Below are 25,997 nucleotides of genomic sequence, written 5' to 3'. Positions count from 1 at the left end.
TCTGGTTGAAATGTACTTTCCCTGGCCCTTCTCAGGCCCAGCCAAACTTTGGGTCTCAGCTAGAGGCATTCCCTGAAACATCACCCTATCTGAAGGAGATTTCAAAGGGTCTCTGTTACACAGCTCAGTTTATTTGTGTCATAGTATTAATTACAATTGGTAATTATCTTGAGTACTGGTTGTTGTGCTTCTTTACTGTTTTTCTCCTTGCAGTAGATCATGAGATCTCTGCAGGCAAGGACTTTATCTTTCTTGCTCATAGCCATTGTCTTCAGCACCTAGGACTATGTATTTATTGAAGGAACACAAAATTCTCCTTTGTTATGGTGAGCACCAAGGACCTATTCTCAGCCTCCTGTGCTCCTTTTGCCCTTCTCAATCCACTCTATTCTTTGTGTCTGACTCTGTGGCCTGGGAAATTGAAATTTGGCACTGTGTCAACTGGGCTTCCTCACACTCTGACTTTTATTTGGGGCTGGACAATAGAGGTGCCGGTATGAAACTGAGAAGAAGGTGAGTGAGGTGAGGCTATCTGTCTCCCAGGGTCTCTTGCGGTAGAGTAACCACAGGCTGCTTCTTCCCCTTGACTGAAAGCCTCAGCCCTTTTCAAACAGCCCTCGCTATCTCTAGGTTCTGCTCTTCCTCTTTCCCCTTCAGGGTCTAGAAATCAGCAGGAAGAAGGAAAGATTGGTTGGGGTATTGATTCTTTTCTTGCTGGCAGTACATTAACAGTAGCTGTATTTTAAAGTCCACAGTTCTCAACAGGTGGCCTACTGCTTCTTTTGTCATATTAGCTGTAGAGTTAGTAATGGTTTCTTGCTGTTGCCAACCCTGGGGTATTGCTCCATTCCTTGCCAATTTCCTTAAACTCTACCTACAACTTTGTAAATAGTCCTTTTATTCAACACTCGATTAGTACTCAATTGAGTAATTCTTTCCTAGTGGGACCCTCAACTTACTCATTTATCACCTGTGAAACAACAAAGTTGACTAAGTGAAGTTTCTGATGGATCGCATTTCTAGTATGATTACTACTAGTCACCTGTGAAACCAGGGATTGATTTTGACAAAACTTATTGCAATCGGAGTTGTGTAAAGATGTATCTCCTATTCTGTTTGTAGTTTAGTGTGCCTGCTCTGTAAGCTGATAAAGAAAGTTTGGACTATGCACCTGTCATGCAACTTTCAAGTGCTTCTGATAAGATTTTGTCCAAGGATGGATGATAGGGTTGTTGTGAAAGAGAGGTCTAGATTCCTGAGGTTTTGCAAGAATGTTAGAAGTGAAATAAAGGATGAGGCTTTCATCCCTTAATTCTGTGGGTATTCTCCTTTCAGATCATCTTATTTTGAGTTACATGCCCATATCTACTCCCTTCCTCTTGATGCCACCTTTGTAGATAAACATCCAAAATAAACCCACATGCAGAGAAATAGAACCATGGAGGACTGGGCTGACTTCCAAATCTGTGCAGATTTCAGTGGTGAAGCCAAACTTGCTTGATCAAATACAGTTGGGATGAACTCTCATAGGATTACAGAGGTGTAGGGTTGGGATGAATTTTAAAAGTCATTAGTTCTCTCTCCCAAGGAATTGGTCAATGTCAGTCAACTTCTAAAAGTCTTGCAAACTCTGCTTTAACAGCTGTATAGATGAGAGCCAGGGAATGAGTAAATTTTTTTTAAGATGGTCTGTTTGATCTTGGCTAGATTTAGGACATTGTTTCTTAAAAAGAGCTTTTTTTTCTTTTTTTTTTTTCTCAAAAAAAAAAAAAAGAAAATATGGGGTTTCATTTAGCTCTTCTGTCCCTTCTCTGCCACCACCAGGTTTGTGACTTTTCCTGGGCTTCAGATTCCTAAATGGAACACTTAGGATGTAGTCTTAGATGCCATAGTGAATCCTTCCCATTTGCTGGGCACTTGTACTAGTAGGTTAGACCGAACTTACAGTAGTGTCTTTATTTGTCTGACAGTGATAGAAGTGGTAATGCTAAAAGAGTATTTGGTTTTGCTCCTTTGGTAACTAGAATAGTGATTCCACTAGACCCATTCACTTTTCCACTGTGCCTAAACATACTGGTATTACTGAATGGGTTTCAGGAATGCCATGATGTGGACTTCTTTAGCCCTTGTAGTGACCAGGCAGACAGGTGGTCATCTCTGTCTATGAACTTTACCCAATTGCACCATACGAAAATTATAATTTCTTCCTGTGTACCACAATGGGATAAAGATTGGGAAGTATTATTCTCTTGCCTCTCCCCTTCCTTCTGCCCTCTCTCCCCTACAACTTTTCTCTTTCTGCATATTGCTGGTACTCATCACTTCTTTTTTCCTGTGGTTTACAGATGATCATGATGCAGTCCTGAGGTTTAATGGGGCACCTACAGCCAACTTTCAACAGGATGTGGGCATGAAAACCACCATTCGCCTGATGAACTCTCAGGTAAAATTTCTTCGTGCAGGTAGAGTTGTTTTGATGAATAAGTGAGACAATCCATGCCAAGCAAGAAGTATCTGGCATATAAGTCAGTAAATGTTAGCTACTCTAATATTTATGTGTGAGATGGGTATGGAGGATAGAATGGTGAGCAAACAGACTTGGACCTGTTTTAATCTACTAACTGATACAATCAAATAGTCATACAAAGAAATTTAAAGTTGTAATTGAGAACCATAAAGGAGAGGGTCAAGATGCTAGCAGAGTCCATAAAAGGTAAATTTTCTCTAGTCAAGGAAATCAGGAAAAGTGAGGAGGAAGAGAAGGAGAAGACACTCAAGAACTTTTTAAGGAGAGACAACAGCATAGGGAAGGCTATTTGGCTCTGAGAGGCAGAGAAATAGGGCAATCACTGGAGAATTGAGGGACCCAGGACCAGATTTTGTTATTTTAATTTTTTATATTGGAGAGAATTGAATATGTTTAACAGTCAATAGGAAGATAATCACAAAAGGACAAATATTGTATGATACCACTTATGTGAAGTACCTAGAGCAGTCTATTCATAGAGACAGAAAGTAGGATGGTGGTTTCCAGGGCTTGGGGGGAGGGGGAATTATTGTTTAATGGGCACAAAGTTTCAATTTGGAAAGATGAAAACATTTTGGAGATGGTTGGTGGTGCTGGTTATACAACAGTGTGACTGTACATTTTATGTATATTTTACCACAATAAAAAAATTAACTCAATAAGGAGAAACTACTCAGTAGAGTGAGAAACTGATTATACTAAAAAGAGGAGAGAAGAAAGTGAAGGGGTAGAGGGGGTTGATCCAAAGCCCAGCCCAGGATTAACCCCAGCAGGAGGGAGTCTGAAGGAAAAAGAATGGGTGGGCAGCTTGTAGTGGAAGCATGAAAGGGCTTCTGTTTTCTCTGCAAAGTAAGATGCAAGGCCATGTTGGAGGGAGATTGAGGGGGAGAGAGGTTTCAGCAGAGGAGGCTTAAGCCAAGAAGGTTTGAAATTATCTTTGGGGAGAGTGGAAGAAGGAGTAAATTAGTAGAATTTCCCAGCCATGCTGGAAGTTGCAGAGCATGAATTCAGAGAGAAATCAAGCTCTGTTTGATCATGGGTGGTGTGATTAGTAGGCAGCAGCAATAAAGAGAGGGAGCGTGGAGGAGCTCTGAAAATTCTCTCCGATTGGGGAGGCTGCCTGCTTCTTTGGCATTTCTCCACGGTGTTCAGTGAGAAACTAAATCTCCATCCTACAAAGATTCTGGAACTTTATTTAAAGCCAAAGTAAGGCTTCCTGGGAAGTAAGAGAGACTTTGATCAAATTCCTCCTTCAGCACTTTCTAGGTGAGAGACTGCAGCAAATTGCCTTATCTTTCTGAGACCCAGTTTCCTAGTTGAAAAGGAGAAAAAGAGATGTTACCATGCAGGGTCTTTGTAGTAGCAAATGAGGTTACTAAACATGGAGCATTTCACTCAAAAGCTGGTGCACAGCAAGTGCTCCGAAAATGGTGTGAAGCTCGCCTGTGTCTGTTGGGAAATCACTGTGCCTTCCCACCTCCCAGGCAAATGGGCCTCTTGTCTCCTGGCAGAGATGATCTCCAAGCTTGGGATCACTTGGGAGGCATCCAGAAGAAGGGAGATAAGACTTCTGCTAAAAGAATAATTTTTTTAAAATATATTTTATTGATATTTTACAGAGAGGAAAGGAGAGGGATAGAGAGCTAGAAACATCGATGAGAGAGAAACATCGATCAGCTGCCTCCTGCACACCTCCCACTGGGGATGTGCCCGCAACCAAGGTACATGCCCTTGACCGGAATCGAACCCGGGACCCTTCAGTCTGCAGGCCGATGCTCTATCCACTGAGCCAAACTGGTTTCGGCTAAAAGAATAATTTTTAAGAAAAAAGTAAGATTATGATTCTCATATAGATATAAACATGAAAATAGGTTAAGCAGTCTATTTTATTCATATGAGAGAACAAGGCAGATGTTCTAACCAATTCAGAGGAAAAGTCAAAATAGCTCAAAGGAATGAAACTTTTTTCTGTGAGGTGGGAAGGAGGAGGGGGGCAGTCAGTCGAAACTACTGGGCAAGATTGAGTGAGCATGTCTCTGGTTAACTGCAGTTTACAGGGTTGTAAAACAGCTTCCGGAGAGTTGGGCTCTGATGAAGAGAAGGATGAGATTTAGACAATGCATCATCTCTCACTGAGCACGGCATTCTTTCCCTACACCTCCAGATCGCTGTGTCCCCTCTGCCAGGGCTGAGAGGAGGTGACCACACTCAAGAAAGCCTTTCTCAGTCCTCCTCAGGCACACCCACCCTCCTTCCTCTCCTTCCATAGGTGGCCCACACCTCTGGCTGTTCCTTTAACACTTTTGTCCCAGGCAGCTCCATGATAGTGCTTCCTGTGATACTGATCTGTGGCTGACACCTTTCTTTCATTGTCCTTCCTCATTGTCTACCTTCTCTACCTTGTGTCCTGGTTGGTTACCCCCTGCTATTTTGTGTCTGTTTCTATGAATGAGCAAAGTGAGTCCCACCACTGCACACAGAGGGCAGCTGGCACCCAGAAGTCACTGGGGGAATAGCTGTTGCTTTGGTAAATGCTGCCGGGGAACAGCTCATTCTCTCCCTACATGGGGAGCTCCTCCTGACAGCAGCTCCCACCTCCCTCTCATGGCACAGGGCAGCCTTTTGTGCACCTGGGCTGACACTGGGCAACGGAAAACAAAAGGAGGTTTTCTTATTGAGAAGATAGCTTTTTATAGAGAATGGGCTCAGGCTGTGAAGTTTCAGCACGTCTATTCAGGCGTGCATGTGCCAGGCATCATTAGGAGAGTCAACAGAAAAACCATATATAGCTCACCGTGTGTCTTTAAATAACTTAGATTCTGATTTTAAGTGTAAAAATGTTTCTTGAGACTCAGTTGAGCCCCTGCTGTGCCCAGTGGCTCCATGGGACAAGGCCCAGTGGCTTCCCTAGGTTGGGGAGAGAAGACCTAGGTCCTGTGTGTAGCCATAGTGTGTGCTGACTGGACTTTAACCAGACATTCACAGATCACTTAATGGGGCTTTTCTTGAGATAATAGCTGTTGCTACTTATTAAATACTTCACTGTCTAAGAGTCCCTCCTTTCACAGTGAGAATCCTGCTTCTAAGAACCTCAGCACATTTATTTATTTGCTCATATCTATAATACATCTAAAATGTTTTGTAAATTGCTTCACGCATCTCTACATAAACCATACCTGCTAAAGAGAGATCAGGATATGTTTGGAGTTCTCCTCACATCCCGCCCAAGACTGAGGTAACATGGTCAAATTATATGCACCTAAGTTACCTGGATTAGACCTTCTATTACTCTTCACCAAAATTAATGAATTCATTTGAAATTCAATTGTATTCATTTTGTTTCCATTTTAGATTTTTCTTTTCATCTGTCTTTTTAATATATGCAGAATATAACATGCTTCCAAAATTCAAAACTATTCTAAAAGGCATACTCAGAGAAGGGTCACCTCCTCCTAAATTCCTTCCACCCTGTACCACCACCACTTTGTATTGTTTTCTGATTTATTATTTTGTGTTTCTATTTGTAAAGACAAATTGATATTATACATTTTTTAAATTCCTCTTGTTTCTTACACAAAATATAATGGCCTCTATTCTTTACATTCTGTTTTTTCCCAATATATTCTGGAAATCCTATCAGTTCATAGAAATCTTTCTCATTCTTAATTATAGCTGAATAGTACTTCTTTGTGGATAAGTTTCATACTTATTCTATCAATTTCTTTTGCTTGGCCATTAAGTACTTTCCAACATTTACTTCCTCTAATACTTTATAGTTGCTTTTGATGACTTCCTGTGATGCAGGGTAGAATTACAGGCACCTCTGATTTGGAGTTTGTGGGGGCTTTCAATTTGTGGTGCCCTTTTCCCTGTTAGAGCACCTCTTATCCAGGTCCAGTTTACCGTGTCAGGCCTTCCTTTAAGATTCAAAGCCTGACCACCTCTTTGTTCGTCTTCCTATAGCACTGACTCACTTTGCAACTCTGGCAAATTTGCATATCTGGAAGCCAGAACATACACTTTGTTTTCTTATCACTTACCATTTTTTTTTTATGTTTTTAATCTTTATTGTTGAGATTATTACAGATGTCCCTCTTTTTTACCCCATAGCTCCCCACCACCCGGTTCCCACCCCATCCCAGGCCCTTGCCACCCTATTGTCTATGTCCATAGGTACTGCATACATGCATATAAGATCTTTGTCTAATCTCTTCCTGCACCCCCCCACACTCCCTTCCCTCTTTAACTCATCGGTCTGTTCCATTTCCATGCCCCTGATTCTATTATATTCACCAGTTTATTCTGTTCATCAGATTTTTTATTCATTTGATTTTTAGATTCACTTGTTGATAGATATGTAGTTGTCACTTTGTTGTTCATAATTTTTTATCTTTACCTTTTTCTTCTTCTTCCTCTTCTTAAAGAATACCCTTCAGCATTTCATATAATCCTGGTTTGGTGGTAATGAACTTCTTTAGCTTTTTCTTGTCTGTGAAGCTCTTTATCTGACCTTCAATTCTAAATGATAGCTTTGCTGGGTAGAGTATTCTTGGTTGTAGGTTCTTGCTATTCATCACTTTGAATATTTCTTGCCACTCCCTTCTGGCCTGCATAGTTTCTGTTGAGAAATAAGCTGACAGTTGTATGGGTACTCCCTTGTAGGTAACTAACTTTTTTTCTTGCTGCTTTTAAGATTCTCTCTTTGTCTTTTGCCCTTGGCATTTTAATTATGATGTGTCTTGGTGTGGTCCTCTTTGGATTCCTATTGTTTGGGGTTCTCTGTGCTTCCTAGACTTGTAAGTCTATTTCTTTCACCAGTTTTCTGTCATTATTTCTTCAAATAGGTTTTCAATATCTTGCTCTCTCTCTTCTTCTGGCACCTCCATAATTCGGATGTTGGTACACTTGAAGTTGTCCCAGAGGATCCTTGCACTATCTTCTTATTTTTGGATTCTTTTTTTTTTTGCTCTTCTGGTTGGGTGTTTTTTGCTTCCTCATATTTCAAATCATTGACTTGATTCTTGGGATCTTCTAGTCTACTGTTGAATTTCTGTATATTATTCTTTATTTCAGTCAGTGTATGCTTAGTTTCTGACTGGTCCTTTTCTATTTTTTGGCATTCTCACTAAGATCCTTGAAGATCTCACTAAGTTCCTGGGAGGTTTCTAGAAGATTGTTGAGTAACCTTGTAACTGTGGTTTTGGACCCTATATCCAGTAGCTTGCTTCCTTCCATTTCTTTTATTTGTGACATGTTTCTTTGTCTCCACATTTTGGCTGCTTCCCTGTGTTTGTTTCTATGTATTGGGTAGCTGCTAAGTTTCCTTGAGTTGATAGAGTGGCCTTGTGTGGTAGGTGTCCTATAGGGCACAGTGGCTCAGCCTCTTCAATCACCTGAAGTGGACACTCTTGGTGCACCCCTTTGTGGGCTGTGTGCACAGTCTTGTTGTAGTTGAGCCTTGATTGCTGTTGGTATCACTGGGAGGGATTGACCTCCAGGCCAATTGGCTATAGGGACTGGCTGTGACTTCAGTGAGAGAGCTGCTATGCAGAAGACACCCTAATGGGGCAGGACTTGCTTCAGTGCTCACAGAGTCTGCCCCTTGAGTGTGTCACTTACGGATGTGAAGAGTTGTAATCTGGTATGGTCTCACACTGACCACTGGGTACACTGGCTCTTGGATCTCCAAGGAAGTACAAAGTCAGCTACTGCCTGGGGCCATCCAGCAGGAGCCACAGAGAGATCTGCAGATTCCTCCTCTTTATATCAGGTTTGGAGTGCCCAGATGAGGCTCAGCTGTGAAACAAGGCAGGCTGGTGCTGGTGCTGGCCTTGGGCCTTTTATTGATAGCTTTGGGGCTCCTGACCCAGCTGCAGCTTGTTTGACAGGTTTTACTTAGGCTGAGAAAGGACAGGCTATTCATATGCAAAAGCCGCTGCACACAGCTTGGGTGGGGTTGTAAATTGGGTGGGGTGGGGTCTCAGGGAATCTCCAGGGCGGAGTGAACAGAAATGTCTGCCAGTCAGCCCTGCACCGGGGAGTTCCCAGCAAGAGAACAATGACCGCTGATGGCTGCTAGAAAGCCACCCCTGCATTCCTGCCTCACGCCAGACAATCCAGTTTCTCCCCGTATCTGTCTGGGTCCCCCAGAGCCTTGCCCGGCACTGGAGCTCAGAGCAAGTGGGAGCTTGTAAATTCAGTTCACGGTGCTGGCCTTTTAAGAGAAGCAGCTGGGTCTCTAGGTAGCAGCCTGTGTGTCACTCAGCCCCAATCCGCAGTTTTGTTTTGTTTTTTTTTTTTTTTTAAATATATTTTATTGATTTTTTACAGAGAGGAAGGGAGAGGGATAGAGAGCCAGAAACATCGATGAGAGAGAAACATCGATCAGCTGCCTCCTGCACACCCCCTACTGGGGATGTGCCCGCAACCAAGGTACATGCCCTTGACCGGAATCGAACCCGAGACCCTTCAGTCCACAGGCCGACGCTCTACCCACTGAGCCAAACCGGTTTCTGCCGCACTGGTTTTTACAGCCTGTAGTTCTTACTGCCCGTAGGGACTTCTTTCCCCAGCTCTGGAACCCTGAGCTAGGGGTCTGGTGTGGGTCTGGGACTCCTTGCTCCTCCAGGTGGCCTCCAAAGAGGCGATCTCCCTCCTGGTTAAAAAAGCGGCTCGCCTGGGTGCCTAACCAGCCCATTCTGCACCTCCGCACCTCCTACCAGTCTCAGTGTGCTTTCTTCTTTACCTCTCTAGTTGTAGTACGTCCACTCAGCCAGCTTTCCTGTGGTTCTGGATGACAGTTGTTCTGTATTTTAGTTATAATTTTGATGTGGTTGTGGGAGGCAGCAAGTACAGGCGTTTACCTATGCCGCCATCGTGGTTCTTCCTCACTTACCATTTTTTAAAAAAATATATTTCTTTATTGATTTCAGAGAGGAAGGAAGAGGGAGAGAGAGATAGAAACATCAATGATGAGAGAGAATCATTGATTGGCTGCCTCCTGCACTCCCCCTACTGGGGATTGAGCCCACAACCCAGGCATGTGCCCTTGGCCAGAATCAAACCTGGGGCCCCTCAGTCCGTAGGCCAGTGCTCTATCCACTGGGCCAAACTGGCCAGGGCCACTTACCATTTTTTAATGAAAGCTGCCTCACATGGTCAGAGAAGATCAGACAGACCTTGGTGGGCATCTCAGCTCCATCCATACCTACCTTTGTGATCTTGGGCAGTTATATAACCTCTTAGAACTTTCTTTTCATGCCTATTTGGGGCTAGGAACTATGAGGAATCAATGAAGAGACATGGACTTGGACTGTTGTCTGAGCAATATAACCACTAAGTCTAGATTCTATAGTTAGGATATATCAATGCCTATGCATACACGAATGCCCAGAGAGCATATTAGTTTCTTAAGGCTGCTGGAGCAAATACTACAGATGGGGTGGCTTAAACAATAGAGATTTATTTTTTCACAGTTCTGGGGACTAGAAATACAAGATTGAGGTGCTATCAAAGTTGAGATCTCTTTCTGCCTTGTGGATGACTGCCTTTTCTCAGTGTCTTCCATGGCCTTTCCTCTGTGTGCCTGGGTGTCTCTTCCTTTTCTTAAAAAGACATCAGTTTTATCAGTTTGGGCCTCATCCTTATGAGCTCATTTAGCCCTAATTACCTCTGTCTCCAATATAGGACCCTGTCTCCAATATAGTCACATGGGGATTAGGGCTTCAGCATAAGAATTTGAGGGGCAGGGGACACAAATCAGTCAAAAATGGAAAAAACCAACATAGTCACAGTGGTAAGATCTGAAGAATGCAATTATGGGTGGTTATCATTTTCATATATATATATATATATATATATACACATATATATATATATATATATCTGTATCTATAGGTAGATACGTGTGTATATTCTTGTATTTTCTAACTTTCTGAAGGCAGCATTTATTTATGACTGGAAAAGTCACTTTAAACAGGTTGCTAAAATAGCAACACTCCATCTCTTTGGGATAGCATTTTCCTGGCAGGTGTTCCTTGGGGGCCTGTTTCTCTGGCAATGACTTTCTCTCCTCATCCAGAGGTCCCCAAGGATCCCTGAACTCGGGCCAGACTCTGCATGTGGGTGAGTACAGGCGCATTTGAGAGGAGCTTTATTCTCTCCCAAGTCCCTTCTGCTGCACTTGAAAAAGTGACAGAATGAGATGGCACTGCTGGTCACCTGGGAAGGACCCTAGAGCAGTGGTCACCAACTGGTGGTCTGCAGACCACTGGTGGTCCGTGAGGTCCGAAAGGTTGGTGACCACTGCCCTAGAGGATGGTAGTGTCCTATAAATGAGGCATCTGAGGTCTGTAGAGGGAAAGTGACTGAAGACCACAGAGTGGGTTAGATTCAAAGCAGTTCCCAATACCCTGAGCATTTCGGAGGATTTTTTTTTTTTTTGTATGGAACTCTTTGAATCTCACTCATAGGGCTGCCAGAATTAATGTGGTAAGTTCAGAGCCATGTCTATTTAAGATTGAGGCGGTGGGGGGGGGGGGGGCTTGTGGCTTCTCCCTTTTCTGTCCACCAGATCCCAGCCACTGCTACTTTCTGTTTCTCCTGGATAAAGCTAGCATTTATCTCTACCTCATCTTAGTTTCATGAATTACTTTTTCATTAGCCTTAAGTAGCTCAAGTAGCTCATTTCCCCTTTGGGTGCTGTGAGAACTGAGGGTGGCCCAGATCCTAATAGTGCGCTGGCTTGTTTGAATATCTTGTGGTTTGTGAAGGAAGCCTTATGGGAATAGAAAGAATACTTTAGAAGGAACTGACCTCTGGTCCTGGCTCTGCCTCAAACTCACCTTGAAGCCTCAGAAAGTCTCTCTTCTCTCTGGACTTCAGTTTACCCAACTGAAAAGAAAGGATTTGGATCTAGTCCCTCAAAGATCTTCCTGCTGTGACAAACAACAACTCAAACAAAAGGCAAAATTCTTATAACACTTCGATAATCCTCATCATGTGCTTTCTCTGCAATTTCCTTGCAAGAGCCATGGGTGTCCCATGCTACCCTCCTTGTATGAGGCAGTGTACTGTGTAGATTAGAAGTGTGGATTCTGGGGCCAGTCAAAAGGGCTCTAATGCAGACTCCCCTAAGTAACTTACTAACTGGTTTGGGCAAGTTACTTAGTATCTATATTTCCTTGTTTATAAAAATGGGTATACTGCCCAGCTGGTGTTGCTTAGTGCTTAAGCATTGACCCATGGACCAGGAGGTCATGGATACATTCCAGGTCAAGGCACATGCCCGGGTTGCGGGCTTGATCCCCAGTAGGGGACGTGCAGGAGGCCACGGATCAATGATTCTCTTTCATCATTGATATTTCTATCTCTTATTCTCTCTCTCTCTGAAATCAATAAAAATATATTTTAAAAATGGGCATATTAATAATTGACTTTAGAACTATCATGACAATGAACTGAGATAATACATGAAAATATCTGGCTTGAAATAAGCATCATTGAACGGTGTCTGTTGTTATCTGTGCTGTGAATACAATGTCCCCATGGAAAGAGGACGGTGCTTAAAGTTGGAAGATGTGGGTTCCATGCCTGTTTCCGATGGCCTGTCAGCTGTTGGACTCTAGGCCAGTTGTCTCTTCTGAACTTCAAACCCCCTACAGGCACATAGCATTGCTGTTATCCATTATTGTAAAGGAGGAAACTTTGTGCTTTTCTCTTAAGATTTCTGAAGACAGAGGAGCCACAGATCCTGGGAAAGTCTCAGGGTGCCAGAAGTTGCTGCCACTGGCCTCTTGCTTTATTTACTAAGAAAATTGTTGGAGAGGGGCTATGGCAGGAGGAGACATTTAAAAAAATCCCAGTTATCTCTAATCCTCATGAGTACCATAAAGCACCTGGTGTCAGTGCTCTAAGCAGAGCTCAAGAAAAAACTTGTGCTTTCAACATGCCAGCTGTTTGGGGTGGGGTGGGGAGGTTGAGTGGGGGAGGGGGAGTGAAGTTGTAGAATTTTGTCTTAGAAGACATGTATGGGAGGGAGGCCTGCTGTCCCCTGGGCTCGCTGTCACCAGCTCAGTCTTGCTAAGCCCCATGTGCCAGGATGCCTGCTCTGCCTTTGGACTGCATCACCGAATGCCTGTGCTATGAGTACAATGTCCCCATGGAAAGAGGACAGCACTTAAGATTGGAAGATGTGAATTTCATTTCCATTTCCTATGGCCTCAGCTGTGGGACTCTAGGCCAGTTGTCTCATCTGTGAACTTCAAACCCCCTACAGGCACATAGCAATTGCTTTTCTTTCTATGTTCTCATTTTAGGAAATGGCTCGAGGTCCAGGAGTCACCTTTGACCTGCCCCCCCCCCTTTTTCCTTCACTTTTAACATCCAGTTAGTCTGCAAGCCTACAACTGACAGTTGTAACTATTATTCATTATTCTCCTACTTAGGCTACAGCTGCAGCTTATGTCTGGTCTCCTTTTCTCTAAAAGCTCTACTCCAGAAAACTAGACTATTCAGATTTGTCCTACTTAAAAGCCTTTATTGTTGCCATAATCTACAGGAGAAATTCTGAGCTCCCTTGCATGACCCCTGCTTAAATGTCTCTGTTCCCTTCCAGCTCTCCCAATGTATCCTAAACACAACTGGGTAGCCTGAAACTCCCTAACAAGCTCCTTGCTGAGAATTAGGTTGGGCTGCAAGTGACAGGGATGCTCTGCCTACCACTTAACACTAAAATGTATTTCTCTCTCATGTACGAAAAAAAGATGTCCAGAGGTAGACATTCTAGAGCTGGTGTGGTGTCCAGAGTGTCAGGAACCCAGGCTCCTACTACCTTGTGAGGCTATCCTACCATGTGACTTCTACTTCATGAGCCAACATGACTGCTCCAGCTCCAGCCATCACACCCACTTTTAGCCAGCAAGGGGGAGGAAGGAACAAGGAAGGGCATAACCCTGCCTCTAAGGACATTTCCTGGAAGTCACACTTGCTTACACACCATTGGCCAGAATGTTTGCTTTAAGGGAAGCTGGGGAATTTTTATTTCAGGTAGCCTTTATTTTTTTCTATTCTTTTTATTTATTTTAGATTTAAATCACCTTCCCCATTACAGTTTACATTCAGTATTTTCTAGTCTTTATTTTAGTTAGCCATGTTTTGAGGTAACCATCCGAAGTGTTGGTTACCAAGGAAGAAAGAGAGAATGGATACTGGGTGACACCTAGCAGTCTCTGCCACGCACTCTCACATCTGGAGATTTGTACACGTTGCTTCTTCTGTCTGGGACAGCCTCCCTCTCATTGTCACACTCCCCTGGCTTGGCCTGTTCTTATTTATTCCTTAACACTCACTTACCTCGTGGCCATCCTCGCCCTGGCACCCTGTACAACTGCACAATCCCTGGCCAAGGTGGGCCCACCACCCATATTTCTTGCCTGAAAAATATACTGAGGACAGGATTATATTCGCCAGGCTTCCGGGGCTTCCCTACATCTGGGGGAAGGTATGGAGGCGATGTAGCCAAATGACCTAAGGGGCTTGTGCACATTGCTGTTCTTTGGGTTGTACACAGACCATCTGCCCTCCCATAGCTGTTCATCAATGTCACTGCAGTGACGTTGATTAGGTCTCCGCCTTTGTGATAGTGAGTGGTCCAGGGCAGGTGGGATTATTGTTGTGATTCTTGCTTTCATTTTGAGTCAGTTCTTGATTTGATTTCTGTGATGTGTTCCTCTCAGTTTCTACCTGAGCAACATCATCTTCCACCTGCATTTTAAGGGGAATGTCTGACGGTTGATCTCATATCCCAGTTTTGGAGTTCTTAAGAGGGACATGACTTATTTCACTATAAACCTTTGGGTCCCCATTTCTGTCTTTCTCATTTACTCTTGTACTTCATCTGATGAGTATGAAGGCCTAAGGAGATCACCCCACTTTCTCATGGTCACCAGATAAGTTAGGACAGAGCCAAGAATTGAGCTCAGGTATTTTTGTATCCAACTCTGGTATCTTTCACTTGCCAACACATTTTTCTTATGTTGGTACGTAATTTAATTAACATTTTTGTGCGTAATTTTCTCCCTGAATTTAGATTCTCTTAGGATAAATGCCAAAAAAAGTGAAATTACTGAGTCAAAGGACATACATACTATTTTTTTAAGGAACTAAATGCATTTTGTAAAATTGATCTAGCACAGTTGTTGGGGAGTCTTATGATAGTCACATTTTGCCCAGTGGGCTTTAACTATTGCTTGCAGACCAGTCTGGAAGCTCGGGAACGTGGGGGAGGAGAGGAGCTGTGACTGGTCTCCAGCAGGTTATGTGTGAGCATTTCACCAGCATGGTGAGATTCTCGTGTTTAGAAGTGCATGTTTTTCTATATACCATGGCCTCTATACACAGACTGATGATTTCATTTGGTGCTCAGCCACAGACACAGCCCTCCGTTCCAACGCAGCGGAAATCATTGGCCGTGTGGGACTCATGAGAGGTGCTAAGTCTATCTCCATCACAATCTGTAAACACTGTGTACTGGACTTTATAGGTGATTAAAAGGATTTCTAGGGACTATGTTGATTAAATGAGATCCTGACTTTAAAGCTCATCCCCTTGCCCCTCTTATGGGGTATAACTGTAAGGGACTATCCACAAGCCTTTTTCACCATACCCTCACCCAGTAATCTCCAAGTCTGAGTGCAACTCTCTCTGCTCTATGGCTGATTAATTATGACAGAATGCCCTTTGAGGGCCACACAGTTCGGCATCTTTGCCTTCTTCTCACTGAAGTTAAGTGCTGCATGGAATCTTAGAAGCCTCGTGGGGCTCGGAGGTCTCAGGTGGTCCTTGTGATGTGGGACAAATCAAACATTTACATGTCCATGTCCAGGTGACAGCTTGTCTGTTTCTTTTTGCAGTTGGTCACCACAGAACAGAACTTCCTCAAAGACAGTTTGTACAATGAGGGAATCCTGATTGTGTGGGACCCATCTGTTTACCATTCAGATATCCCCAAGGTAAGTGGGTGTCCCCCGGAAACAGGGATTGAGTCTCCTGTTTGCCAATAGCTTTTCCCGAGTTCCTGGCTGACCTGGGCCATCTGGGAGGACTGGCTGTGCCACCCCACTTCATCTGGACAGCAGTTCGGACATATTACTGTCCTGCACCAGTGCTCCCCATGCTCTGGTCCGCATTTCGTTCTATTGGTCTCCTAAGGATGGTTTGTCACAGGAGGAACAGTGGCTCTTTTGCGCTCTGTGTGGTGAGGTTACTCCTGACGAGCATCAGCAGGAATAGACAGTGGGTTACTATTAGTCCTATAAATCGTGTCACCACCCTTGTCCCACACTTTCAATTTCCAGAATTCTCATTTCACTCTCATAACAACATAAGGAAGTAGACAGAAGTGTGGTTTGTTTCCATTTACACATGAGGAAACTGGAATGTGGAGAGGGAAAGTCACCTCTTTCAGGACTTGATTTCCTAAGCAAAGGGCCAGATCTGTAACATCAGCTCATTCAAGGGAAGAAGACGGGAGTGTCAGGCCTGCTGGACTCAGCCTCTCCAGAATGGCCCTCTCACTGTCATGTGTGGCAGTTGGCCTCTCTCTGACGTGGGCTGCAGTGGCCACAGGAGAATGGCTTTAGGAAGGACAGAGAACACGGCTCTTGGGACACTGAATTTGCAAGTTGGACATAGCAATAGCTGGCAAGCTCTGGTGATCTTTCCCACCCCCACTGCCTCAGTTTCCACAGTTTTGCACTGATCTTTGCCCCCATAAAAATAAAAATGAGGGTGGGACTCGATGGTGCCAGGGACACCTTTCAGCACTGTTATCATTCCCAGATTCTATGATCTTTAAATCTGAAGCTATTCCAGGGTCACCATGCTCAAAATCCCCTGTGAACGCAAGCTACGTGCTGGCTCCCCCTGCTATCAATGAGAGCTGTGATGTGGAGGGAAGTCTGAAATTTTCTCTAATGGAGGGGCCGTGCCTCAGGATTCTGCCTTGCTCCTTTTCTCCCTCCCCACTACCCCCGCGCCCCCCCCACCCCCCGCCGCCGCCATGTCCCCAGTTGAGATGACTGCCTGAGGCAGTGGTGGCACTGGCACACTTCTCCCCTTGAGACAAATCATTTCCTTCTTTTTCAGTGGTACAAGAATCCTGACTACAGATTCTTTGATAACTACAAGAGCTATCGTAAACTGCATCCTGATCAGCCCTTTTACATCCTCAGACCCCAGATGCCCTGGGAGCTGTGGGACATCATTCAAGAAATCTCCCCAGAGGAGATTCAGCCAAACCCCCCGTCCTCTGGGATGCTCGGTGAGTCCATGTCTGGGAAAGACCTCTCGTGTTTGTTTATAGAGGAGATTAGCTTTCTCCTGAGGTCTCATTCGTTCATTCATTCATTCATTTGTTCACCAAACAATTGCTGGGTTTTTGCTGGCTTTGTACACTATGCCGGTTTCCAGCTAAGTTACAGAGATTAATGAGATAGACTTCCTTTTTCTTTAGGATGTTCAGTGGGACAGTTCAGTCAGGTGTCTGAGGTAGCATTCAATTTGTACGAGGAGGGAGTGACCACCCTGGTGCCACAGGAGAGACGACACTATCTAAGTGGACAGTCCAAGAGCTTTGTGGAGGGGTAGCTTTGCATCAGGCCTGTGAGAGGGACAGATTTGGCAGGTGGAGGTGGAGTGAAGCACAGACAAGAGGGGAGGTGGTAACACAGAGAGAACAGGGCTGGGACTCCGTTGAGGAGAGTGAGACACTGACATCAGCCATACCACTTAAATGTGTGCCAAAAAATTCAGGAACAAGATAGTATCTTAACACAGTATCTTTTAAAAATCAAAATGCAAAATTGTATGATGAATGAAATATCAAAATTTTAAATAAAGACAGGATGAATAATAATATGCTGAGCCATAGTGAAATCTGAGGATAAAGGAAGAATCAATAATACTTTATTTAAAATTAAAAAAATTGTTCATGATAGTTGTGGCCCTGAGAAAATGAGCAGTGAAGTTTGACTGGGTTTGGGAGCCATGAATGGAGCTGTGGGAGCTAATGTGGAGTGGGTTGGGGGCGGGGACAGAGTACAGAGGGGCCTTGGATGCTGGCTATAGACTTTCTTCTTGGACTTTCTTCAGTTCTCTTGGCCTTCAGGGAATATCTGCCTTCTCTCCCTTTCACTTTTAGTTTAGCTGTACCATCGGCAATGTCCACAAGGTTCTAGGCTTGGTATGTGCACGGGAAGGGAAGCTCCCTCCTCTGGGCCCCTGAGTGGGCTACTTTCCACCAATGGCCCCAACCACTCACCATTGTGTCATTTGCCTTTCCACTTCCCCTATAAGACTGCAAACTCCCTCAAGGGTGGGGACTATGACCTCCCCTGTTAGATTGCAAACTCCCTCAGGGTGGGGACTGTGGCTGACTCATCCTTTGTGAGTCTGGCACAGGACAGCCCTGTGGAAAATGTTCCCTGAATAAATGAACAAATAAGTGTTTAATATCAGAGGTACTCCTTATAGAAATGGACAAGGCCTCTTCCAGTTTCACATCTTCATATCTCTCTTCAACTTTTGAATGGATACATTTGGGGCTCATCGCTGGAGCCCTTTGAGCAGGAATAGTTGGGGAAGCATTATGGGGAACATATTTCTCTACTGCCCTGCCTTTGCCCATGCTGTTCCCTCCACCACTAATCCTCTCCTCTTGGCCATCCCTCATAGCCAGCCCCCACACCAGTGCTCTGGGAGGTTTACTTGAGCCCTCTCTCATAGGAAGTGCTTCATCCCATAATTTCTAGCACTCCTGGTGTGCCTACATCCCTTAGTTGCAGATGTATCTTTTATCCCCCATTGGACCAGGGGCAGCCAGAGGGCAGAGAGAGGGCTTTCCCCATATCTAATTCTTTTGGAACAAAGTTGCTGCTAGCAGTTTATGGTTTTGCTGTTAGTGAGAACTATTCCATCATAAAGTTTCCCTATATTTATGTTTACAAAAGGGGTCTTAGAGCCATGATCTTATTGCATCCTAACAATAATAATCTGGGTGGTAGGAGGTAGGTAGATAACCATGTTGAGGCAGATGAAGAACCTGAAGGACATGTCCTGCACGAGATGATTGAGCCAGGTGGGGACAGGTGTGGGTGGTAGCAGCAATCTCCTGCCTCTTGTTGGGTTTTCATCTCAGTGTCTGCACTGCCTCCCTGAGCCCTCCTCAGCTCCAATCCTTACCTGAATGAGCAGAGCCCATCAACACAGACCATGGCATGCTCCTCTTCCATATGTCCCTCCTCCCAGCTGAGGGAGGAAAAGTCTTCCCTCTCCACACTGTTTCCTGCAAGTACCATAAGAAACACCTTCTCCCAAATAGCACCATCTAAGAGGTTCCTTTGGGATATAAAAGTACTAGCAAGTATTACGTACATGTGATGGTACTGTCTTCTCAGTAGCCTTGTCCTCTCTCTTCACATAGCTCATTTACATAGATAAATGCATTGATGATGGATGGAGTCTGTCAATCTGCTAATGTTTAGGGAGGACCTGCCATGTGCCCGGTTCTGGCCTACGTGCTAGGGATACAAATGTGCATCAGGCTCAGTGACCCGCAAGGAGTGGCCTGCCGGATTGGCTTACCAGAAGGACTCATGATGGGAATCATAAGAATAACTAGGAAATCCAGATAGACGTCTCCCAAAATTAGGGGTCATGAGCTGTGGACTCACTGGGCAGAGCTCCAAGGAGCAGGGTGGGTTGTCGGGCAGGACTTAGCCTCTTGCTCCCCTCTGTAGGCATCATCATCATGATGACGCTGTGTGACCAGGTGGATATTTACGAGTTCCTGCCATCCAAGCGCAAGACCGACGTGTGCCACTACTACCAGAAGTTCTTCGACAGCGCCTGCACGATGGGCGCCTACCACCCACTCCTCTTTGAGAAGAATATGGTGAAGTACCTCAACCAGGGCGTGGACGAGGACATTTACCTACTTGGAAAAGCCACACTGCCTGGCTTCCAGAGCATTCACTGCTGAGCATGGGCTCCCTGGCCAGGTGCCCTCACCCTTCTCCACTGGGCATTTTATAGCTCGTCTCTTGGCCACCCTGGGCCTGGGAAGACCATGTTCCCGAACAGCCCCTGCCTGCTCCTTACACTCTAGGCCTTCCGTCAGCATGGGCCCTGGGGTTTCAGGAAACCAAGGGCGAGGAACCAGGCCAAGCCTGCCCTAGAGCCATAGAGGTGTGTGAGCCCAAAGCCCTCTGCCACACATGGGCACACACACCTAGCACTCTTTCCAGACAGAGTCTTCCCCTCCTTCCACATGGGTAAATGTAAGACCTACCTTTCCTACCAGGGCTGCCCAAACTGGGGGCTGGTTTTCTCACAAACCAGCACTCCATGTTGCTTGAAATCTGCACTTAGACATTGATTTTATGTTTGAAAGAAATTCTCCCAAATTATGATTATGTCTATAGGGTGGCTCTGGGGAAGGGAGTTGTGGGAGCAAGTAAGTGCTACAAGGTGTAGGAAACATGCTCGATTCCTCCGAAGGAAGTTGCTCCCGAGGTCCATGCCCTCGGGAGAGGCAGTGTCCTATCATTCAGGCTGTTTGGCTGGTCCCTCGGCCTGGGTGCCTATGTGCAAAGGGTCTTGATGAACCCACATTTCTTTCCATATGGAGATGGAGCTACAGAAATGTATAGTCTCCATCCTCAAGTTGCTCACAGTTCAGTGGGAAAGACTGATGAGTAGGATGCAGTGAGCTCAGTGGACTTGTTTGTTTGTCTGTCTGTCTGTCTGTGCACCCTGAGGAGGAGGAGCACACACTGTGTCTGTGGGTCATAGAGGGCTTCACAGAGTGGGGGCCAAGGAATGGGTTTTAGAGAAAGAAGGGAAACATGTCAAGCAGATTTTGTCTGAGTCATTTGAGTTATGTTTTCCTTTCTGCCTTTATTACCCATATTTATTCTCTATGGTCTGCCTGAACTTTCAGGCTCAAATTATTTTTTGAGGAAAATCCCAATCCATGTGTGAGGCAGCGAGTGAAGCCCCATGGATGATACATGAACATTGCCAAAACCCTTATTTCTCTAGGCTCAGCTTGGCCTGCCCTGAGCCTATCCTACTAGTTGGGTTTGTATTGTACACTGTATCCACCTCTTCCTTTTTAATGCTCACCCCAAACCTCCCTCTATCTATCATCTTGTTTTTCCCTTTAAAGTGGCCCTCCCTCTCCGAGAATACTTCTAAGCATTTTCTCCTTTAAAAGTATCCTGACCTCAATATCTTTGACCTTCATGGGCTTTCTGTGAAAGGTCTCTCAGGGAGTAGGGATATGGTTCCCGAGAACTTAAAGTTGCTCTCTGAGGTCAGAACCTTAGAGACCATAACTGATTTTCACAAGATGATCAAATGGCCTTCCCTGCTGCCTCTCCAGCAAGTGGTCAGGGCAGCCTCCTATTTACTAGCCATGCCGCCCTGGGCAAGTTTTCCTGTCTGAGCCTCTGTTTCCACATCTGTAAAATGGGCATGATGAACCTATTTCACAGTGCTGTTGTGAGGGTCACATGAAATGCCTCCCCTGACTCTGTTCCTGGCACCTAAGAGGTGCTCAGTACATGACAGTTTTCTTCTTTCCCTGACTAAGGACCTGCTCTGTGCTCACACCTGGGCAGCACCCTGCTTTGAAGGAGGCCAGAGATGGGGCCCTGTCCTTAGGAAATTAACTGTCCTGTTGGGAAACAACTACTACCTTGTTTGGAACAACCATGAGACTATCTGAGGCAGTGGATGGGGCAGAACATGCTCCTACTCCTTCCTGCAACCCAGCCCAGGCTGATTCTGCTTGAGAACGGGCGGAGGGAGCACTTGGGCTGCTAACTTCTGTGGAACTCTCTTGCCTGCCTCCCGGGGCCCATAAATTCTTGGCTTGCTTTTCTTATTTGACTCACGCAATGCAACCTTTGAATCATGAACACTGAGTGCAGAGGAACGTGTCATTCCATCCTCAGGAGATAGATGTTGGTGTGGACACTGAGACTACACTGGGTAGATGCTAGCTTTTAGTTATTATTAATATAAGGGATCAAATTAATTTAAGTGTGATTCTGTGCTCTACGTAGAAACTCTGGTAAAATGCACACACTGTTGATCTGGTGAGATGTTTAATATGTGTTACAGATAATTTAAAAAATTGGAATGCCCCTGTCTCTAAGGGGTTCAGTCTCCCACAGTAATCATGAGGTCCTCTAATCCTTTCACCAATCAGATAGCTGTTGACATGATTTGGAGTTGAGGCGTCTTCTGAAAAATGCCTAAGCTAATTTTGAATTATTCAAAGCTTATGTAAATTTTTAAATAAATGTGTTTTTTTTTAAAGTTTGTCCCTCTCTTCTTACTTGATAAGGGAACAACTGATTGTTACCTCTTGTCTCCAAAGAGGACACGGCTGGAATCCTGAATCCCTAAATCTGCCCCCACTAGCCCCTCTGCAGTGCTCCAGGAAAAGGAATGGTCACTTATGTGTCAGGATAGCATCTGTGAGATACTGACTCATTTATTGATTTGTCTTTCTTTTGCTTGGATTCACATGACTAAGCTGTTGTTTGTGCAGCACCTTGGGAGAAAGCAAAATAAAAGGATGGTACTTACCTTGGTTTCCAAGAGTCTAAAACCCTTAAAGGAATGATGTTCTAAGGGAATAGCCAAAATGTTTGGATAAAGATCCTGAGGAGATGCAGGAATAAGGGGAGAAGGAATTCCATGGCTTTCCCTATGGGTTGAATATGTCCCTTTAAATTCATACGTTGAAGTCCTAATCTCCTGTGCCTCAGAATGTGAATTTACTTGGAAGTAGAATTATTGCAGAGGTAACTAGTTAAAAATGAAGTCATACTGGAGTAGGGTGACACCCTAATCCAATGTGACTGGTGTCCTTATAGAAATTTGGGGATAGACATGCATGTAGGGAGATCGCCATGTGGAGACACAGGCAGAGATCAGATCAGAGATTTGATCTCAAAGACCAAGAAGGAAATGATAAATGATAAAACCCACACATTCCAACCCACACAGGGGCTGGAATTACATAGACCTTTCACAGGGAATTTTTAAGACTGGTTTGACGATACCTCTCCTACAAGCCAAAGATTGCCAGCAAATCACCAGAAACTAGGGAAGAGGGGCATGGAAGATTCTCCCTCAGAGCCGTCAGCAGGAACCAACCCTCATGACACCTCCATCTCAGACTTCTAGCCTCCAGAACTGTAAGAAAATAAGTTGCTGGGTTGAAGCCACCCAGTTTGTGGTATTTTGTTACAGCAGCCCTAGCAAGTACTCCTGCTTATAACTCCCTACCTAAAATAAAGTCCCCTGGATCTGGAAAGGATAGTGAAAGGGTTGTGGCTGTCTAAGGGCCTAGAGAGAGGGTCCTGTGTCCAGCTCCCCAGCCAAAGCTCTGGGAATGACCTCCTTGGAGGATGTGGCTTCACAGGAATGGGAGTCCAGGCAAATGAGACCTGAGGCAGCCTTGAGGAGATTCCCTTCCTGATTAAGATCATGAATGAAGGACACCTGAGTAGCCAGATAACACCGAAGACTGTACTCCCGACCCCTGCACCCAATTCCTTAGTGTTGTATGTTCCCCGGAACTCAGATGTAATGCCATATTGACTGAGATTGGTTTTCTGCCAGGATCCCAGTAGAATGGAAGCTCAAAATAGAAATGACAGAAAAACAGATTTCTGTGAGTTTGGGAACTGAGATCTGTGCTTTCCAAATTACAGTAGCTCTAAATCTTTCTGTGGCGATGAAGTCTGTGCTTGTCTCTAATGACATCTCTGCTGTAGGGCAGCCTACAGGTGGGCCGGCCCAGCTGAACAAACAGCACCAGCTCAAAGGCTCAGGTCCTGGCATCACCCGAAGCACTCTCTGTGCTTCTTCAGATGTTTGTCTTTACCTCTTGCCAAAGAAAAATCGAGGGAGCCTTAGAGCAGGTGAGAAAAAGCTACATAAAGTTCATCGTACTCCAAAGTCCACTTGCCAAAGGTCTGTCTGAAGGCACAATTAGGTGAATGGAAAAGGAACAGTCATAGGCACAGGCACAAAAATGGCTGAGAGTCTGTTCCACTCAGCAGCTCAGGTTGAGACAAAGACCTTGAGTCTTCACAAATCTCCATGGAAGGAGATCAAAAGGGAAATACCTGCTGTGTTCCTACATGAATACCTCTTTTCCGAACGAGAAGCATCCCATTTTTGGAACATATCTCACAGGGAAAGTGTGGCCCTGGGCAGCACTTAGTAATAAAGTATTCAATGGAGAGTTCTAGGTGGAAGTAAAAACACAGAGAAGCCCTGAGCAGCCTCTTTCACAATAAAGCAATCCACCCATAGAAGATTACAATGCCCCAGGCAGTGCTTACCAAGAGCAGGGAGTTGGTGGTTTGGCCTGCGGTGACCATGCTGATCTCACTGTCTGTTATACTTGGCCAGCAGTGCGTAATCTCAGCCTTTTCCCCCTTCAGCTTCATGCATCTGAGTTATTTCTCATCAGACCATGGTAAATTCCATCAGAAGCCACATAGCAGTATTTCATGTTTACCAGCTGGAAGGATACCAGCGTGGCCAGCCCACAACTCAAGAGTGGTAACACTTTTAAAAACGATCCTTATGTTGAAGTTTCTGCTCTTGCCTAACTAAGCAACCTTTACTTAGGACAGACTCTGTAGGCCATACCTGAAGTTCATTTTATACTCTTGGAATCTAATGTCCACTAATCCTGCCAGCTATGCCTTTGCATCCTCTTCTTTTAGAACTTTAAAAAAGTATATTAAAAGTGTTCTTCATCCATCTATCCATCCACCCAATCACTTGTTCATCCAACTGATAAATATTGGTGTACATACACTGTGCCCCATCCTGGTGTCACTTGATAGAGTTATAAAAATAATAATAATAATGACAACTAGAGTGACATCACCAAGATGCAGCATAAAGACCCTGCCTCTGTACCCACACAAAGGTCAATAATTAGACAGCTGGCCACAAACACAAACAGCTCAGAGAGAGCTCTGGAGTCCACTTAAGAAACCCCGTGGAGCCGAAACCGGTTTGGCTCAGTGGATAGAGTGTCGGCCTGCGGACTGAAGGGTCCCAGGTTCGATTCCGGTCAAGGGCATGTACCTTGGTTGCGGGCACATCCCCGGTGGGAAGTGTGCAGGAGGCAGCTGGTCGATGTTTCTCTCTCATCGATGTTTCTAACTCTCTATCCCTCTCCCTTCCTCTCTGTAAAAAATCAATAAAATATATTTTAAAAAAAAAAGAAACCCCGTGGAACAAAGAGCCTGAGCATAACTGCACAAGAAGAAAAGGAAGACAGCTTCATTTTGCCTGCATCTTCCCATCCCATAAGCTGGCATTGCTCAGTGCCAAGAGGGTGCTTCCTAGCAAGAAAGAGCTCTCCTCACAGAAAAAAAAAGCAGGGTGAGTGACCAACTTCAGCTTTTCAGGGTGCCACACAGTATTAATGTGGTGGATGAGGTCAGAGTTCAGGTAGATTTATTGAGAGGAAGCATTTTTTTTAAACCTACAATTACACTTGCTCATGCCTCTGATGTTCACCTCAGATACATTTCTGTGCACAGAGCAGTGATACGTCTATAAGGTAGAGCCTCCCATTCTATTTGAAGTCTAGGGAATTCCCTCCTAATACCAGAGGAAGAGATGCACTGACCTATTTGACACATTGGTACAAAGACAAACATACTCTTCCTCTGCACAGATGTAGCCTTGCACAATGGTGTGGTTTGGCAAGGGGATTCTAGTAGAGTTTCAGTCCCCATTAACACTCTGGGCCAGACGTCTTTGGGCAACACCCAAAAAGCACAATCACACAAGGTAGCCCTGGGTCTGAGATCATGAAGAGTATTACCTTAAGATTTATTTTTTAGTGGCTGACAAGTAAACATGCTTATCTCACAGTTTGTAATTACATTTGCAAGATTTCATATTTGCTCCCAGTCCAATAAGTTCCATGAAGGTAGGGACTCTGTTTTTACTCATTCACTGAGTAAATTGTTAGTGCCTACTACAGTACCTGGCACATAGTAAGTAAGCTCTCATTATCTGTTCAAGTCTTTTCATAACCATGGCTTCAATACTTTGGGAAAGAGCAAAAGGTGTACCTCATATCTCTCTGATGTGACTACTGTTCAAAAGTTTATCTATGGGAACTCCTAAAGAGAAGAGTGAAGATGACTGGCCATTTCCAAAGCAGAAACTGCTAACTCTACTGCTGGAAGCCAGTTCCAGCATGTGATAATTACAAGCGTTTTATCGAAAGGTTGATGGAACTTGGGGACTCAACAAGGGCTGAGTCACATATGTTATCACCTGTTGAGAATGGCTAAAGGCATTTCCCCAATCCTGAAAAGGATTATTGTTTACTGCCAGACAGCTCAGGGCATCT

At 44.7% G+C, this 25,997-nt stretch overlaps 1 protein-coding gene across 7 annotated transcripts in view; it reads left to right on the top strand.

The window, feature by feature from the left end:
- The window catches only part of ST6GAL1 (ST6 beta-galactoside alpha-2,6-sialyltransferase 1), a 112,090-nt gene extending 90,180 nt beyond the window's left edge, over nucleotides 1–21,910 (top strand). For all 7 annotated transcript variants that reach the window (XM_080654051.1, XM_080654046.1, XM_080654047.1 and 4 more), the window contains 4 exons: nucleotides 2,346–2,443; nucleotides 15,439–15,537; nucleotides 16,673–16,847; nucleotides 19,324–21,910. In XM_080654051.1, the coding sequence (XP_080510177.1) occupies nucleotides 2,411–2,443; nucleotides 15,439–15,537; nucleotides 16,673–16,847; nucleotides 19,324–19,565 (549 nt within the window). In that variant the 5' untranslated portion in view covers nucleotides 2,346–2,410 and the 3' untranslated portion in view covers nucleotides 19,566–21,910. The remainder of the gene's footprint in view (nucleotides 1–2,345; nucleotides 2,444–15,438; nucleotides 15,538–16,672; nucleotides 16,848–19,323) is intronic.
- Nucleotides 21,911–25,997: the final 4,087 nt, after the last annotated feature.

This window comes from Plecotus auritus, assembly GCF_963455305.1.
Source record: "Plecotus auritus genome assembly, chromosome: 2".
Classification (NCBI taxonomy): domain Eukaryota; kingdom Metazoa; phylum Chordata; class Mammalia; order Chiroptera; family Vespertilionidae; genus Plecotus; species Plecotus auritus.
Note: the sequence above shows the minus strand (reverse complement) of the source record. Positions and strands in the feature narration are given on the sequence as shown.